The sequence below is a fragment of the Phyllobates terribilis genome, unplaced genomic scaffold (assembly GCF_046119375.1).
Source record: "Phyllobates terribilis strain yellow unplaced genomic scaffold, ASM4611937v1 Scaffold_13__5_contigs__length_258822181, whole genome shotgun sequence".
NCBI lineage: Eukaryota > Metazoa > Chordata > Amphibia > Anura > Dendrobatidae > Phyllobates > Phyllobates terribilis.
In genome coordinates, this window is record NW_027362773.1 from 113,587,317 (window position 1) to 113,605,840 (window position 18,524).

Consider the following 18,524-nt stretch of genomic DNA (forward strand, 5'->3'; position numbering starts at 1 on the left):
ACTTTTTCACATCTAGGCTGCTACAATGTATCTCCCAACTAGAGCGATTTGTACAATACTTGAAGATTTGAGGGATTTTATCAGACTTGAGCTGTTGGATGATTGCCCGAGTCAACATCCTACCTGTGTATAAGTGAATCCTCCTCAGCACATACAGCCGTCTGCTCCTAATCCTGCGCCCTTCACCGAGCCAAAACTTTCCTTGGAGATAACAAAAGCATTTCCTCTCCACTATAATCTTCTCCATAAATGTTCTGCTTTCCGCACCTTCACATAGAAACTTCTAAGCTGTTTCTTATTTTTTTGCACGCATCAAAACGAAAAATCAAAAAATGTGAATAAAAATCTAATTTATTCTGTTAAGATTTGCTAAAAAGTATGACAGAACTTCTTATCTTAAAGGGAAGGTGTCATCTATTCTTTCATTTTAACCATATAGTAAAAAAAATTACTAATATATATATATATATATATATGTATGTATGTATATATACACACATACAGTTATATGAAAAAGTTTGGGCACCCCTATTAATCTTAAGCTTAATGTTTTATAAAAATTGGTGTTTTTGCAACAGCTATTTCAGTTTGATATATGTAATAACTGTTGGACACAGTAATGTTTCTGCCTTGAAATGAGGTTTATTGTACTAACAGAAAATGTGCAATCTGCATTCAAACAAAATTTGACAGGTGCATAAGTATGGGCACCTCACCAGAAAAGTGACATTAATATTTAGTAGATCCTCCTTTTGCAAAAATAACAGCCTCTAGTCGCTTCCTGTAGCTTTTAATGAGTTCCTGGATCCTGGATGAAGGTATTTTTGACCATTCCTCTTTACAAAACAATTCCAGTTCAGTTAAGTTTGATGGTCGCCGAGCATGGACAGCCCTCTTCAAATGATCCCACAGATGTTCAATGATATTCAGGTCTGGGGACTGGGATAGCCATTCCAGAACATTGTAATTGTTCCTCTGCATGAATGCCTGAGTAGATTTGGAGCGGTGTTTTGGATCATTGTCTTGCTGAAAGATCCATCCCCTGCGTAACTTCAACTTTGTCACTGATTCTTGAACATTATTGTCAAGAATCTGCTGATACTGAGTGGAATCCATGCGTCCCTCAACTTTAACAAGATTCCCAGTGCCGGCATTGGCCACACAGCCCCAAAGCATGATGGAACCTCCACCAAATTTTACTGTGGGTAGCAAGTGTTTTTCTTGGAATGCTGTGTTTTTTTGCCGCCATGCATAATGCCTTTTTGTATGACCAAACAACTCAATCTTGGTTTCATCAGTCCACAGGACCTTCTTCCAAAAAGAAATAGGCTTCTCCAAATGTGCTTTTGCATACCTCAGCCGACTCTGTTTGTGGCGTGCTTGCAGAAACGGCTTATTTTGCATCACTCTCCCATACAGCTTCTCCTTGTGCAAAGTGCGTTGTATAGTTGACCGATGCACAGTGACACCATCTGCAGCAAGTTGATGCTGCAGCTCTCTGGAGGTGGTCTGAGGATTGTCCTTGACTGATCTCACCATTCTTCCTCTCTGCCTTTCTGATGTTTTTCTTGGCCTGCCACTTCTGGCCTTAACAAGAACTGTCCCTGTGTTCTTCCATTTCCTTACGATGTTCCTCACAGTGGAAACTGACAGGTTAAATCTCTGAGACAGCTTTTTGTATCCTTCCCCTGAACAACTATGTTGAATAATCTTTGTTTTCAGATAATTTGACAGTTGTTTTGAGGAGCCCATGATGCCACTCTTCAGAGGAGATTCAAACAGGAGAACAACTTGCAAGTGGCCACTTTAAGTAGCTTTTCTCATGATTGCATACACCTGGCTATGAAGTTCAAAGCTCAATGAGGTTACAAAACCAAAAAAAGTGCTTTAGTAAGTCAGTAAAAAGTAGGTAGGAGTATTTAAAACAAGAAAATGATAAGGGTGCCCATACTTATCAAATTTTGTTTGAATGCAGATTGCACATTTTGTGTTTGTACAATAAACCTCATTTCAAGGCAGAAACATTACTGTGTCCAACAGTTATTTCATATATGAAACTGAAATAGCTGTTGCAAAAACACCAATTTTTATAAAACATTAAGCTTAAGATTAATAGGGGTGCCCAAACGTTTTCATATAACTGTGTGTGTTTGTGTGTGTGTGTGTATATAAAAAAACCCACAAATATATATGTAAAATAAAAAAGATATAAAAGACATGTATATGTAAAAAAGTAATATATATTTTATTATATTTAGTGTGTGTGTGTGTGTGTGTGTGTATATATAATATATTTTATTTTACTTTTTCATATACACAATATGCATGTGATTTATATAATTTTACTTGTTTAAATATATATAATATATATATTAATCATTGACCATATATTATATAATATTGATCATAGACCTCAATAGTGTGAGATATTTATTGACTTCTATGCTGAAGTATAGTGGGCATGCTCTGTGACCTGTGCAGGGAGGAGGAGTAGGTGAGCTGTGACTGTCACCCATTGTGAATGATGGATCCTGACTTCTCTATATATGGATGCTATCTCTCATTGCTGTGATGATTATTCTGTAGTATCTGGTACAAGCTATAGAAAAGTGATGGGACCTATCCCATTATATACGTGACTTGTGTGTGTATATAGTCGTTTTGTGGTTTCGTGGATTGCAGCAGCTGTACTACATTTCACTTGTGTCTTGATATGTGGTTTCAGGTTCACAGAGAAAGGAAATCTGGAAGTTCTCCTCTTTACAATACAGAGTAAAATGAGAGCAAACAATCAAAAGGTCTATACTCCGAGGGAAGGAAAGCTCATATTTGATATAAACAAGGTACAGATTAATTATCATTTACGCTACTTTGGACAATTTTCCTTATAAAGGCTGTACATTTTCTTTTAATGAAATCACACAAATTTACTTTTTTTTTCCCCAGGCCTGGGAGCGGCTGGAGAAGGCAGAGCATGAGCGAGAGCTTGCCTTGCGTGATGAGCTGATTCGCCAGGAGAAATTGGAGCAGCTAGCGGCAAGATTTGATCGGAAAGCAGCCATGAGAGAGACCTGGCTCAGTGAGAATCAGCGCCTTGTGTCACAGGTATTTAGTATTTCTCGGTTACTTGAGTAATTTTTAGATTTTTCTTGATTTTGTAAATCTTCTTTAGTGGTTGAAGGGTTTGTTCGTACTTGGTAAATTCTCTCCTACCTGCGGGGTTTGTGAAAACTTGCTGATTGCAATGCTCCGAAGGTGGCCAGATCACTGGATCTTACCACCTTCATTGCCCAATGTCCTATTCCGATGCTGCAGGGGCAAAGGTTCCTCTATTGCCATTGGGAAGCGTGCAGTCAGCCCAGCGACTCAACCATGCCGCCGGTCCGAACTGTCAATCAGGGGGCGTGCACCGCCACTCAGCAAGCAAAAGTTGGGAGGCAGTGTAGCAGTGCGCTCCCGAAGATAAAAGATAAGAACAACCCATTAAACGTAATTGAATGATGATGAAATGTATGTGGCTCCTGTTATCCAAGTATCCAATGACTTTAGTACTTCCTTAAAGCTGTACCCAAACTCTCCCTAAATTGTGTTGTTAAAAATGGAGCCGATCTTCCCTCTTACGTTGCAGGATAACTTTGGTGTGGACCTTGCTGCAGTTGAAGCTGCCGTGCGGAAACATGAAGCGATTGAGACAGATATCGTCGCCTACAGCGAGCGTGTACAAGCCGTCAATGCCGTTGCCAATGAACTAGAGGCCGAGAATTATCACGACATTAGAAGAATTTTGGCTCGAAAGAGCAACGTGACCCGTTTATGGGATTATTTAAGGGAGCTGGTTGCGGCCAGACGCCAAAGACTCCTGATGAATCTAGAACTTCAAAGAATGTTCCAAGATCTGTTGTATCTCATGGATTGGACAGATGAAATGAAGGTGGGGAGATGATTCTAGACCTTTCATTGTGCACAATGGTTAGGTTATAAGGGTAGAACCATATTTATTCTTGTCTTCTTTCCTCAGGGTCGCCTGCAGTCTGAAGATTATGGGAAACACCTTCATGGCGTAGAAGATCTTTTACAAACTCACACGTTAGTAGAGGCGGATATTGCTGTGCAAGCAGAACGTGTAAAATCAGTGGGCGCTGTTGCCCGAAAGTTCATGGATGATGATGAAGGTTTGTAGAAAATGACAAGTAATGGTTTGGACAGGTTAAGATGAAAGAAAGAGAATGAAGATTGTGGAATTTAATAAAAAGAACAAATATATATATATATTTTTATCATTTTAGGTTATAAACCATGTGACCCAGAAGTGGTGCGAAAACGTGTGCAACTCTTAGAGCAACAATATGCAGAATTGTGCAATCTGTCTGCAGCTCGAAGATCAAAGCTGGAAGAGTCCAGGAGGCTTTGGAAATTTTTTTGGGATATGGGTGAAGAAGAAGCTTGGATCCGAGAACAAAGTCGCCTTCTAATGTCTGATGACTATGGTAAAGACATCACCAGCTCCTTAAGATTAATCAGCAAGCATAATGCTTTCCGAGATGAAATGAGCGGGCGTTACGGGCCGTTGCAGCAGACTGTAGCTGAAGGTGAGAAACTGGTAGCCCAGGGCCATTTTGGAGCTGGAGAAATCGAAGAAAAAATATTGGAAGTGAAAGGACAATGGAAGCAGCTTGAAGCTTTGGCTGAAGACCGGGGAAGTAAATTAAGGGAAGCCTACAGCTACTACCAGTTCCAAGCTGATGCCAATGATGCAGAAGTTTGGATTTTAGACACTTTGAGGCTGGTTTCGTCGAATGATGTAGGCCACGATGAGTACTCTACACAGAGGTTGATTAAAAAACATAAGGACGTGGAAGAGGAGATCCTCAACCACCGACCAGCTATTGACACTCTGCATGAACAAGCCAGTGGTTTACCGCCATCCTACGCTCATTCTCCTGAGGTTGATGGAAGACTTCCTGCTTTGGAGCAACGGTATGAAGAGCTGGTGACCTTGGCTGCCCATCGGAAGCAGGCTCTTCAAGACTCTCTGGCTCTTTACAAAATGTTTAGTGAAGCGGATGCTTGTATCCTTTGGATAGATGAGAAAGAACAGTGGCTAAACGGAATGGAGATCCCTGAGAAGCTTGAAGATCTTGAAGTAATCCAACAAAGGTAATTGGTGTAGATTATTGAAGATGTCCTACAACATACACACACACACACCAAAATATCTAGTCCAAAAAAATGTCATCTTTACTTATGTAGAGGTGGTCATTACTTGTCAATTTGCAGATTTCCTGTACACTAAAATCATAGATTTTTTATGCTTGCAGTTATCGTGCAAAGACTTCGGTCTACAAGTTGCCTTGCCAATTGTCATTTTATTTTTTTTTTCTGATGGTTCTTTGTCGTCGTAGGTTTGAAACGCTCGAGGCAGAGATGAACAATTTGGCATCCAGAATAGCCAATGTAAATGAAGTGGCCGAACTGCTGCTAGATACTGACCACCGAAATGAGGAAAGCATCAGGGACATACAAGACCAGCTGAACGCACGGTAAGAACATCGCTCCCTTTCAATGGAGGTTTTCCTAATTCTGATGTTGTTTCAATCTAGTGTACAGTTTAATGCTACATATGTTCAGAAAATGTAATGTAAGGGGTTTTTCTTAAACAAAATATGAAATCAGTATGATTGGCTTCCGTTAAGGGGCACCAGGGTGACATACTTTATGTGATTCAGATGCATTGTTTTGAGAATCTGGAGGGAGTATCTCGCGTGGAAAATTTGAGCATGTACATTGACTAAGAAAAAAAACAAAAAACAAGTCCCTCTAAAATATATATTATTTAAAAGGCATGTCCAGTTTGAAGAATGTTTGAGTGTATATGTATGTGTAGTTGTATATGTATATAGTTGTTGTTTTTTTTTTTTTAATCAGCAATTTATAGAATATGCTTCATGTCTGAAGGGCGCCTTGTTCTTCAGCATTAAGCTGTGTTCCCCGGCAGGTCCTCTTCCAGTTTGTACCGCACAAGATAATCTTTCCTTTGTCAAGCACTGCAACTTGAAAAACTTTTTGCAGAACTACGTGTTGCATTGCAGAAAAAAAATTGTGAATTTTATTTTATTTTTTTCATGAACTTTCTGGCGTAAAGTGCGAAGTGGAAATATTTCTTTTGCAGTAGCGCGCACCAGAATCTCTACTGGATGTGCCCAACAAAGAGTTAGCAGCCTTAGGCCCTTTTCACATAGAATTCCCAGACGTAATGCAGAAACGCTATCTGAATCCCCTGAAAACAAGATTCAGACAGAATCCCCCCCAAAGGAACCATGGACTGCTATAATATTAGTGGTGTTCAAATGCAAATCATGTTCTTGTGCCTGTCTGAAAAGATGGACGCCTACAGAAAAAAAGCACACTGTTCATTCAAACTACATTTGCGTCATTGCAGTCTATGACTCCATCGAGGGTTGTTTCCACCTTGAATTCTGTTTGTTGGGAATTCAGACAGAAGCGCTGGACATAATGAAGAAACACTATGGGAATAGGACCCTAAACCTCTGTGCAAAGCCATCATGCCTCCAGGTAGTTGGAGAAACCCAGACTATCGATTGATGCATGAACATTCCCTATTGGGGGGGTAAACGTAGCACAATAATTGTTCTTGGCATCTCCACCGCTTGTGGAGAAACGTGTAGGATTACTTGTGTAAGTTTATGAAGTTAGGACCACAACAGCCGCCCACGTACCCATACACCGAAGTGTCATGATGTGCTGTGCTCATTACAATAAACGTTGTCCGGTTCCGGAGAACATAATTTTGTGTCAATTCTTGGGGTAAATCTTTGCTAACACTTAACAAGTTGACTTTTTTATACTTTTTGAGTACAAACACTTTTTATTTTCTTTTGAATCTTTGCAGATGGAATAATTTCCGTCAGCTTGTAGGTCAGAAGAGAAGCGCTCTGGACTCCGCTCTTGAAATACAGAATTATCACCTGGAGTGTAATGAGACCGTGTGCTGGATGAGAGAGAAGACCAAGGTGATCGAATCCACGCAGAGCCTGGGAAATGACTTGGCGGGAGTCACTGCCCTCCAGCGTAAACTTACCGGCATGGAACGTGATCTAGAAGCCATCCAGGGAAAAGTTGGTGACCTCCATGCGGAATCGGAAAAGCTGGTCTCGGAGCACCCACAAAAAGCCTCCGCTATAGCCGGCAGTCTGTCTGAGATAGATGAGACGTGGGATGAACTGAAAGATACAATGAAGAGAAGGGAAGAAACTTTGGGTGAAGCAAGCAAGCTGCAAGGCTTTCTGCGGGACCTAGATGACTTCCAGAGCTGGCTGTCGCGAGCACAAACCGCAGTCGCTTCGGAGGATTTCCCCGCGGATCTAGTTGAGGCGGAACGTTTGCTCGCGCAGCATGAAGGCATCAGGAATGAAATTGAGCGCTACGGAGCGGATTACAAGCGGATTAGGGAGGTGGGCGAGGAAGTAACGCGTGGTCAGACAGATGCCCAATATATGTTTCTGCAGCAGAGGCTGAAGGCTCTGGACACCGGCTGGAATGAGTTGGGACAAATGTGGGAAAATCGGCACCAGCTGCTTTCTCAGGGGTACAGCTTCCAAGTGTTCCTGAGAGACACAAAGCAAGTGGAAGGTTTCCTGAATAACCAGGTGAGACCTCATAGGCTTCTACTTGTGTATTATTACCCTATGCTTCATTTATTAAAGGGCTTTTCCAGTTCTTCAAGTACTATGGCCTATCTGACCGTTGGCTACTTTTCATGCCTTACATTGCTCCGCTCCATGCCTTAAAATGCCCAAGTTGTCCATATCCTTTATTTCACTTAAATGCCTGAAAAAATAATTTTGCGATTGGGTTTCAACCCAAAATTTTGCATAGTTTACCTTCTATAGCTTCTGTATTGTTTGGATGGATTGGGAGAGTTTATAACGTTCTTCCTTCTTCTGACCACATGAAAGTTGAGCCGAGCTTTGTAGTTATAAATCTGCTAATAGAAGAAGGAAGATAAGAGTTATAAACTTTCAGAACGAGATCACTGACTGATTCTCTGTTTACTCATTCTGCAGCCAGCAATAGGCAGTGCAACACAGACGATATAGAGAGCAATCTGCAACGTTTTTAATGAAGCCCAATTGCAAAAAATGCGTTATTTTTGAGAATTTAAGTAAGAATAATGAGCCATGTTATTGCAATTTGATCTCGTTCATGTAAATGAGACAAACCTGTAAGCCAAAGTTGCAACTAAATGTCTGGCGCTGTGCCTGGTTAACCATGAAATGTTATCTGATTTGTGGAGGTATCGTGAGTCAGACCCTCACCAATTTAATATTAAATATTCTAAGGATGGTTCTTAAATTTTTAAGAACTCGTATAAACTCCATTAATAATGCACAGCCCTAATATAGTAGAAAATTGGACTGATCTTGGTCCAAAAAAAAAAAAAAATTTTGCTTCTGTAATCAATAAGTATAACCGAATGGATGATGCCATCTTGCCGTCATTTTTCTTTTGCATAATCAAGCCGTATTTATCTACTTTTTAGGAATATGTCTTATCCCATACGGAAATGCCCACAACCCTCCAGGCTGCTGAAGCCGCAATCAAGCGCCATGAGGACTTTATGACCACAATGGATGCGAATGATGAGAAAATCCGTGGCCTGGTAGAATCTGGAAAGAAACTTATTCAAGAGGAAAATGTCAACTCTGAAAAGATTCAGGAAAAAGTTGCGTCCATTGATGAGAGGTGAGCTACGATGTGGCCATTGGTTAATATACTTTTTATGCTTTCTGTGATGATGCCCCTTCTGGGAATGTCAAGACCTAGATCTGATAATGGGTCAACTCGTCCATTCTTTTGGCAACCTTCTGTATTTGCTGTGAGATGAGTGAGAGATGGCGGACAACTCATTGCTCAATTTTAGTGGTTGAGTTTCTTTGTGCTTTTTTTAATTTTTTTTTTATGTTTTGTCATTTCTTTTTTTAGGCACAAGAAAAACCGAGCAGCAGCCAACGACGTTCTATCCCGACTGAAAGACAATCGGGACCTACAACATTTCCTCCAGGACTCTCAAGAGGTATCTCTTCTAAAGCGAATTTCTACCCGTCTGCCATTTCTTCTTCTGTTTTAATATATTTTTATAGCTGTCGGAACTCTTTTATTTTATTGACGTAGATCTCAAAATCCCCCTCATGCACACATTTAATATATAATGGGGGGAGTTTATTATTATGGTCCTTAATTTGGACGGCTTACAACGGCTCCAGGAGGGCTGAGGATACGCAATATTTATTGGTAGCATTTAGCTAGACATTACACACTTTTTTTCCTCCTTGCACTAACTTTTTGTTGGCTGAAGTAAAAAAAAGGTATATAAAGAAATTATTCCTTACAGAATTATAGACTTAAATGGACCTGATGATAAAAATACTTTTTAAGGATAAGCCCTTAAACCCATCTCTCACATCATAGAGCCGGCTCAGCTCGCTCCCCACAGGGCAGGTGCCGGCTGAGTTATACAGCCAGTACTGCCTCCAACAGCAGTGATCGGATCTATCTCTGATCGCTGCTGTTTTTTCTTTTTATTCAAACTGATTTTATTAAGACAACTGGCAAAATACATTTCAGAACAATTTGTGATCACAATTGCATTATACTGAATATATACATAACGATTGTAGACATACACCATATATCGATTGAACACTGAATATTTTCACCCCCTACCCATCCCGTCTGGTGTACAACAAACAATACATTTCCCAGCATAACCATATGTTAATTAAATTATTAGTAAATTGAAAATCACATAATTTTCCAATTCCCTTGATACTAGCGCAGGACATCTGATCCAGCTCCCCCATTGTTTCCCAAACTCTGCGGTAGCTCCCCTTTTGACACACACACACACACACACACACACACACACACACACACACACACACACACACACACACACACACACACACACACACACACACACACACCTTTTTCTCCATATAGACGTGAGGAACACTTGCTAACCAATGTTTGGCAATAATTTCCTAGTGTGATATAATATTTTGGATATGGCCAGCTGAATTGGGGAGGACTCTCCAGCATCCCTCACCAGGTCCAGGATTTAAGACTTAGACTAATTAATGAGGTTTATCACATTCAAATCCCTTACCCACCCTTTCCCATAACTCTGTGAACAGCGAACATGACCAAAACATATGTATTAAGTCTGCCCCCTCTACTCCGCAGCGTGGACAGCGGTCATCAGTTCTAAGACCCATTCTGCACAATACCTTTTGGGTTCTATAAACTCTGTGGATAAGAAACAGTTGAGATCTTCTCTGGGCCGTGTTGACTGAAATCTTCCCTGTTGATTCCAAAATATTATCCCATTCTTCTAAAGAGATATAGACCACATCCCTTTCCCAGTTAGCTTTAACAAGTGCCAGGGGATCACCCAAAAAGTTCAATAAAAGTGAGTTGTACACTAAAGTTTTAGCTTGTACCACAAAGTCTAGTAGTCCATTGGATGAGATGGTGAGGTCAGAGATGGCTTCCTGGGATCTTAGTTGTAAGTATTATTTGATGAAATCAGAATTACGCAAATTGAACTCGTGTTTCAGATATTCAAAGGAGCAAAAATGACCTTCAAGATGTAATTGGTACAGATATTTCAAACCCTGCTTTTCCCATTCCCCGAACCCCTCCAAATGCTGCAATTTCCTCAAGCCAGGGTTATTCCAAATAGGAATAGACTTGGAGCAATCTCGCATTCCCCACCACTTTTTATAGGTCCACCAGATTTTATGTATCAGGAGTAGAGTGGGGTAACATCTTAACTTGGCTTTAAATTTATAGGATTCCAAAAAGTTCCAGCAAGTTGTGACCTCCCCCCAAAAATTTCAACACTAGCGCCCTTGATTCTTTTGTTCCCTCCAGAGCCCATCCTCTTAAATGTTGAAATTGGAAGGCCAAGAAGTACCCCCATGTATGCGGCAGCACTAATCCCCCCTGAATTTAAGTTTAATTCTAGGGATTCCTCTTTTCCATGCCAGATCTCATGCATGATCCTGAACCAAAGTTTGGGAATCCAAATGTGTGAGTTATGCAGCGTATATAGGATAAAGGGCAGAAGGCACATTGTAATGAGATTTGTTCTACCCAGAGCAGACAAAGGTAATTTTCCCCAAGCACATATTTTATGCCTCAACTTAATCATCAAAGGGTCCAAATTTAGGGAAATATAATCTTTCATCTTCCTTGTAATGTGGATAGAAAGATATTTGAATTTCTGAACCACCGGGATATTTGCTATATTATCTAGAACTACCCCATACCGATCATCCAGAGGAAGTAGAGCAGATTTTGACCAATTTATATTTATGCCGGAAAAGGACCCAAATCTCTCTAATTGTATCCATTATAATTGGAAGGGAAATATTAGAATTCTTAACAAATAATAACAGTTCGTCAGTAGGGATGAGCCGACCTGTGGAAGTTAGTCCAAAGTTCGATTTGGGTACCGGAACTGTACCCGAACTTAAACCTGAACCCCATTGAAAACCTAGAACTCTCTCTGTCACACTCACTCTCAAGTTCACCCACTACGAAACTCCGAACATTAAAATGAGCTGCAGTGTTCGAAGTTAATATCCGGACACTAAATGTCCGGTATGAACCCCAAACTTTTAAGCTCCGGTTCGCTCATCTCTAGACATTGGCATACAAAGCAATTATTTCCTCATTCTTGCCATATTTAAAACCCTCTATCCCTGGATGCCCTCTGATAACACATGCTAAAGGTTCTATTGCGAGTGCTAAAAGTAGCAGAGACAGCTGGCACCCTTGTCTTGTACCCCTGTAAAGTTTAAAACTATCAGAAATCTACCCATTGGTCCTTACCCTAGCGGTCGGGGCCCTATAAAGTATTTTGATCCATTTCAATAAAATTGGGGCCAAAACCTATTTCCTTTAACACAGCCCAGATATATCTCTACTCCACACTGTATCAAAGGTCTTGGTGGCATCCAAGGAGAGAATGGCCCTGTGCCTAGCATCGTCTTGAGAAGCCTGTATATTTAGGAATAAACTGCGCAAGTTAATAACTGTTGATTTAGAAGGTATAAAACCAGCCTGATCAGGGTGAACTAACGAGGTAATGACCGTACTTTTTAGTCTTTTGCTAAAATTTTAGTCAGGATCTTAACATCTGATGTTAACCGGAATAGGCAATAGCCGGAAGCATGCTAAAGAGCTCTAGTCACCGCCATCTTGGAGCACTTGTGATGTCCATGTCTAGGCTGGGGTTAATAGATCGTTGCTTTTACTGTATGCTTCAATATATAGGACAAGCTGGTTTCAAGTAAAATATTGAACTTTTGGGGAAAAAAAAAATTAAGTCCTGAAAATAATAACTTATTTCTATTGCGCCAACATAAAAGTAAAAAAAAAAAACTTTTTACAAGTTAAAGAACATTTTAAGAAATGTTAAGTTTTTTGTTTTTTTTTTAAATATGAAAAAAAAAAAGTTTTACTCATCGCCCTTTTTCCAATTTAAAAATAAATAAAAATGTTTTAAAATAGCAAAAAAATCAGGATATTTGGCATTGTCGTATCTGTACATTACATGGAAAGTGGGATGGTCTCATTCAAAACTAGAACTCTTCCAGCAATAAAGAAAAAAAACCAAAAACCAATCCCTCATATGGGTGTATGAAATAAAAAGTTGTGGCTCTTGGAAGAAGGGGAGGGGGGAGGAAGGCACAAGAAAGGTTAAAGTAGGGAATAAGATCCTGTGTCCTTTGTTACAGCTGACTCTGTGGATTAATGAGAAGATGTTGACGGCTCAGGACGTCTCTTACGATGAAGCTCGTAACCTTCACAGCAAGTGGCAGAAGCATCAAGCGTTTATGGCTGAGTTGGCATCAAATAAAGACTGGCTGGACAAAATAGACAAGGTGAATGACGGTGAACGATAACTCCGTATTAGGGCTCATTCAGACGTCCTTGCAAATCGGTCAGAGATTGTACCACAATGCACGGATCGGCCGTGGCCATTTCTGCTCGGCCATGTTTATTTAAGCTGTTTCCAAACCTAGTTGAAACAAAGGATCAGGCATGTTGAAATCCAACATGTCCAATCCATTCTTCCAATTCAGATGGATTCTGTGTATGATTAGCCTAAAAGGTTGTCATTATCTTCTGCAGACGTGCACAGCTTCCCGACTTTCTGCTTGCTTGGGAGCTTTCCTCTCCACCTTGAGCAACGACCACTTAATTCCTCCGGCCTGAACTGTGCTGTATCCGATGCTGCACCCAGAAGCGACTCTGCCTCTGCAGTATTGGAGGAGGGCAGAGACACGGAAACAGACAACTGGCCAATCTCAGAGCAGCGCTTACAAGCTCTACAGAAAAGAACTTGTAAGCGCTGCATTCCCTCCCTAAGACATTGGCCACCACTGAGAGACTGCAGAAGTGACTTGTGGTCTTTTCAGTCTTGTGGATGGAGATTGTGAAGCTTGCTGTGGCCGTGATGCACATATTTTCTCACTTATGCCGATTTCTGCTTATTTTAGTTAAAATCCATCTGATTCCTTGTAGGAAGGACAGCAGCTGATTGCCGAAAAGCCGGAACTTGAACCAGTCGTGCGAGAGAAACTGGATTCCCTACATGCTCTGTGGGATGAATTGGAGTCCACCACGCAGAGTAAAGCGCAGTGCCTGTTTGACGCCAACAGGGCGGAGCTATTCACACAAAGTTGCTCTGCGTTAGAAGGCTGGTTGCAAAATCTTGAAGGCCAGCTCCATTCTGATGATTATGGGAAAGATCTCACCAGTGTGAACATACTATTAAACAAGCAACAGGTAAGGGGGGGTCATTTTTATATGTAATTGCTTTTGTTTTTAGGTACCCCATCATATGAATTAATTTTAAACCTTTTTTTTTCACCCCTCTTTATCATGATGAAATGTTAACGTTGTAGTCCCATGTAAGCAAAGTTCTAGAGTATGCCATTATATAATGATCACCGGGTCCGAACTCTGACTCCCACCTCTGTGAAGCGGATGCAGCACTGAAGCTCCCTTTTATGGATAGTGGGGGTCCCAGTGATCATTAAATGAATTGTAGTCACTTGTTGATGAGGGAAAATTGCTCAACTGTACATGATTAAGTTAAAGGGGTATTCCCATCTCCAAGATTTTATCCCAGTATGCAGTAGGTGTAATATTAACAAATACCTCCAGTTAGAAATGTAGTATAGTTCTTCTGATTCACTATATTGCTTTCCCCATGTGCAGGGCTATGCTGTAGCTTATATATCCATGGTTACGACCACTAACAACTAACTGTCATATGAGTGGTTGTAACCATGGATACCTAAGGTACTGCAATGCCCTACATGGGGAAAGCGATGTAGATAATCAGAAGAACTATGCTACATTTCTAATTGGAGGTATTTGTCAATATTATTATCATTCCACCTATTACATATTGGGAGAGGATCTTGTGGTTGGGACTATCCCAATAAATGGTTGTACTCAACATCAGCTTTCAGGAGTGCACCGCTCCACAGACTTTTGATTTCTTGGTTGGTGGATGGACAGGAGCATCTGATCATCACACTGGAGGTGGTTGGAGGACAGTACCATATAATTTACGTTGTACTGTAGAGACAATATGACCTGGGAAGGGTATGAGTTTATAATATACAAATGACCCTAAAAGGGGCAAATGCCCCTCACTAACGGGCCAGTAAAACTTGGCCTTTATTATATTTTGGTAAAAACATTATTTAAACAAATTTTCAATTCTCTGAATCAAAAGAAACCCATATTTGCCAGTATTGGATATTAGTTCAATCTCTAAATAGCACATATACCATCAATTAATGATAAGTATAGGCAATCTATGGGTATATAAAATAGATGATACACACAGCACATGTCCTCACAACATGTTTCACCAACTTATCCGCATCATCAGGGAGTAGGATATTCACGCCTCTGATGAAGCTGATAAAGCGGTGAAACATATTGTGAGGACATGTGCTGTGTGTATCATCTATTTTATATACCGTTAGCTTGCCTATATTGATCTTGAATTGATGGCACCCCGGGGTTGCTACAGTGGCATGTAAAAGTTTGGGCACCCCTGGTCAAAATTTCTGTTATTGTGAACAAGTAAGCAAGTTAAAGATGAAATTACCTCTAAAAGGCCTAAAGTTAAAGCTGACACATTTCCTTTTGTATTTTAGGCCAAAAAAAAAAAAAAGTTTTCATCTTTTACATTTTAAAAATTACAAAAAGGAAAATCGGCCGATGCAAAACTTTGAGCACCTTTGTAGATTTGTGGGCTCAGATAACTTTGACCAAGGTTTCAGACCGTAATTAGCCTGTTAGGGTTATGGCTTGTTCACTATCATCGCTAGGAAAGGCCAGGTGATGCAAATTTCCCAGCTTTATAAAAACTCAGCCTCCTCTAACCTTGTGCCAAAATACATCAGCCATGGGTTCTTCTAAGCAGCTTCTTAGCACTCTGAAAATGAAAATGGTGGAGGCCCACAAAGCACGAGAAGGCTATAAGAAGATAGCAAAGTGTTTTCAAGTTGCCGTTTCCTCAGTTTGAAATGTAATTAAGAAATGGCAGTTAACCGCAACATTGGAGGTCAAGATAAGGTCTTTAAGACCAAGCAAATTTTCAGTGAGAGCTGCCCGTAGGATTGCTAGAGAGGCAGATCAGAACCCCCACTTGACTGCAAAAGACCTTCAGAAAGATTTAGCAGACACTGGAGTTGTGGTACATTATTCTACTCTTCAGAGACACCTGCATAAATATGGCCTTCATGAAAGAGTCATCAGAAGAAAACCTCCCCTGCGCCCTCACCATAAAATTCAGTGTCTGAAGTATGCAAAAGAACATCTAAACAAGGCTGATGCATTTTGGAAACACGTTCTGTGGACCAATGAGGTTAAAATAGAACTCTTTGGCCACAATGATCATAAGTATGAGTTGAGGAAAAAGGGCACAGAATTTCAGGAAAAGAACATCTCGCCAACCATTAAGTATAGGGGTGGATCAATCATGCTTTTGGGCTGTGTTGCAGCCAATGGCATCAGGAACATTTCACGAGTAGAGGGAAGAATGGATTCAATGAAATTTCAACAAATTCTTGATGCAAACATAACAACATCTGTAAAAAAGCTGAAGTTGAAAAGAGGGTCATCATGGCCATTCTGCAAATGGATAATTAATCCTAAACACAAGTCAAAATCCACAATAGACTACCTCAAAAGGCGCAAGCTGAAGATTTTGCAATGGCCCCCACAGTCCCCTGAGCTGAACATCATTGAAAATCTGTGGCTAGACCTCAAAATAGCAGCGCAAGCAAGACGACCCAGGAGTCCCACAGAACTGGAAGAATTTTCCAAAGAAGAATGGAAGAAAATCCCTCAAACAAGAACTGAAAGACTCTTGTCTGGCTACAAAAAGCGTTTACAAGCTGTGATACTTTCAAAAGGGGGCGCTACTAGGTGCTAACTATGCAGGGTTCCCAAACTTTTGCATCAGCCCATTTTCCTTTTTGTAATTTTTTTTAAATGTAAAAGATGACTATATATTTTTTATTTGCCTAAAATGCAAAGGAAATGTGTCATCTTTAACTTTTAGGCCTTTTAGAGATCATTTCATCTTCAACTTGCTTAACTGTTCACAATAACAGTAATTTTGACCAGGGGTGTCCAAACTTTTACATGCCACTGTATCTCTATATACTAGCTCAAGCAATATATGTGCTATTTAGAAATGGAACTAATATCCAATACTGGCAAATAGAGGTTTCTTGAATTCTCAATGGGGTGATAAACTTAATTTAATGTAAATAATGTTTAGTGAATTATGATAAAGGCTAATTTTTAATGGACTGTTAGTGAGGGGTTAATATCTAGTGGGGGCATTTGTCCCTTTTTAGGGCTATATGTGTACTGTAGAACACAGGTGTGGAGAAGACTGAGAACTTAATTTCTCCATTGTCTGTGGATGTCGGACTGCACTCGGATGACATCTGAGTGCAGTCCGATGTTACACGCACCCATAGGGGTGCGTGTGATCCGATTATTACTTGCAACATGTTGAATCGGCATGAGAAAAAAAAGGCAGATCGGCACTGCCCCATAGTATAACACTGGGCTGCATTCACCACGTTATATGCTAGTGTGAGGAGAATGGAAGCGGATAGAAAAGCCAAGTAAATTGCAAAATTTCTTAATTTATCATGGTATATCCTTCTCGTTCTCTCCCGTCCTTTTTTTTTTTTTTTAACATGAGCTTCATGGAAGAAGAAAAAAGAAATCTTATTTACAAAGACAAGAACTAATGGATACAATAAATGGATAAATGTACAGTTAATCTGGAACCTTTCACACTGTTTTTGTAATTACATGTAATTTGCCCCAGGCAGCGTCTGATGTTGCAAGACCTCCCAGTACGGCCATTGTGCAATGCCAAATTTGTAATTGTGATTTTGTAGAAATGTGAGCGATGTTTTCTGGAAACATATGATTACAACAATATTTTTACTTTGTAGCTGCTACTTAATGGTATACTGACATGTATCCTCGTTGGATTAGTGTCACCCAGGCCTTCTTTTTCTTTGTGATAAATTATAATGGATCGTATGTGTTGTTACAATATCATAAGAATCCGTGTTTAAGAATCTCCCGATGCAAAGAGCACTGGCGGATCGATTGATTGCATTTGTGGTTTCTTCTTTTGCTGATTGCAGTCTGTACATTTTACACCTTTTTATTATTTTACTTTATTTTCAGATGCTGGAAAACCAGATGGAAATCAGGGAAAAGGAGCTGGAGGCGATCCAGAGTCAGGCTCAGGCGCTGGGCCAAGAAGATGCCAACATTGTAGAAGTAGATTCAAAGAACAGGACGGTCGCCACTAAATTCTCCGAACTACGTGCCCCACTTAATGATCGGAGGAAGTTGTTGCTGGCGTCTAAGGAGGGACACCAATTTAATAGAGATCTGGAAGATGAAATAGTAAGAAGCGCAAGAAAGTACTTTATGCCATTGTGTAACCCAAAAAAGTGCAATATCACATATTTGTCATGTTTCTCACAGCTTTGGGTGAAGGAGCGGAAGCCGATGGCCATTTCTACAGAACATGGGAAGGATCTGCCATCTGTACAGCTACTTATAAAGAAAAACCAGGTAGGCTGCAGAAAGTTAGCACTTGGAAGGGTGAATGCTTGCAACTTTTTAAACTTTTATTGCCTCTCGCGGCACTTTCTAAACAAGTGGGTGGAGCTTGAATAAAGGGGCGGGGCCAGACACAACCTGACGAATTTACTGTAGTGGATGCCAGAAAGTGTCGTAAACTATAGTGCAAATCTACACTGGCCCATGTCTGGTGTTAATTTGTATCTCTAATGCATGGAATGCGTCTAACTTGTTAAGTTGCATTCACTTATTAATAAATTGGGTGCATCTTAAACCTGTTT

The 18,524-nt window shown here is 40.3% G+C and overlaps 1 protein-coding gene across 2 annotated transcripts in view; it reads left to right on the forward strand.

Moving 5' to 3' along the window:
* SPTBN2 (spectrin beta, non-erythrocytic 2) overlaps positions 1-18,524 on the forward strand; it is a 189,061-nt gene that overhangs the window by 151,375 nt on the left and 19,162 nt on the right. For both annotated transcript variants that reach the window (XM_073658463.1, XM_073658464.1), the window contains 13 exons: positions 2,726-2,843; positions 2,947-3,105; positions 3,629-3,931; positions 4,019-4,172; positions 4,287-5,157; positions 5,403-5,540; positions 6,911-7,667; positions 8,561-8,763; positions 9,004-9,094; positions 12,825-12,971; positions 13,615-13,878; positions 17,839-18,063; positions 18,145-18,234. In XM_073658463.1, coding sequence (XP_073514564.1) covers positions 2,726-2,843; positions 2,947-3,105; positions 3,629-3,931; positions 4,019-4,172; positions 4,287-5,157; positions 5,403-5,540; positions 6,911-7,667; positions 8,561-8,763; positions 9,004-9,094; positions 12,825-12,971; positions 13,615-13,878; positions 17,839-18,063; positions 18,145-18,234 — 3,520 coding nt within the window. The remainder of the gene's footprint in view (positions 1-2,725; positions 2,844-2,946; positions 3,106-3,628; positions 3,932-4,018; positions 4,173-4,286; positions 5,158-5,402; positions 5,541-6,910; positions 7,668-8,560; positions 8,764-9,003; positions 9,095-12,824; positions 12,972-13,614; positions 13,879-17,838; positions 18,064-18,144; positions 18,235-18,524) is intronic.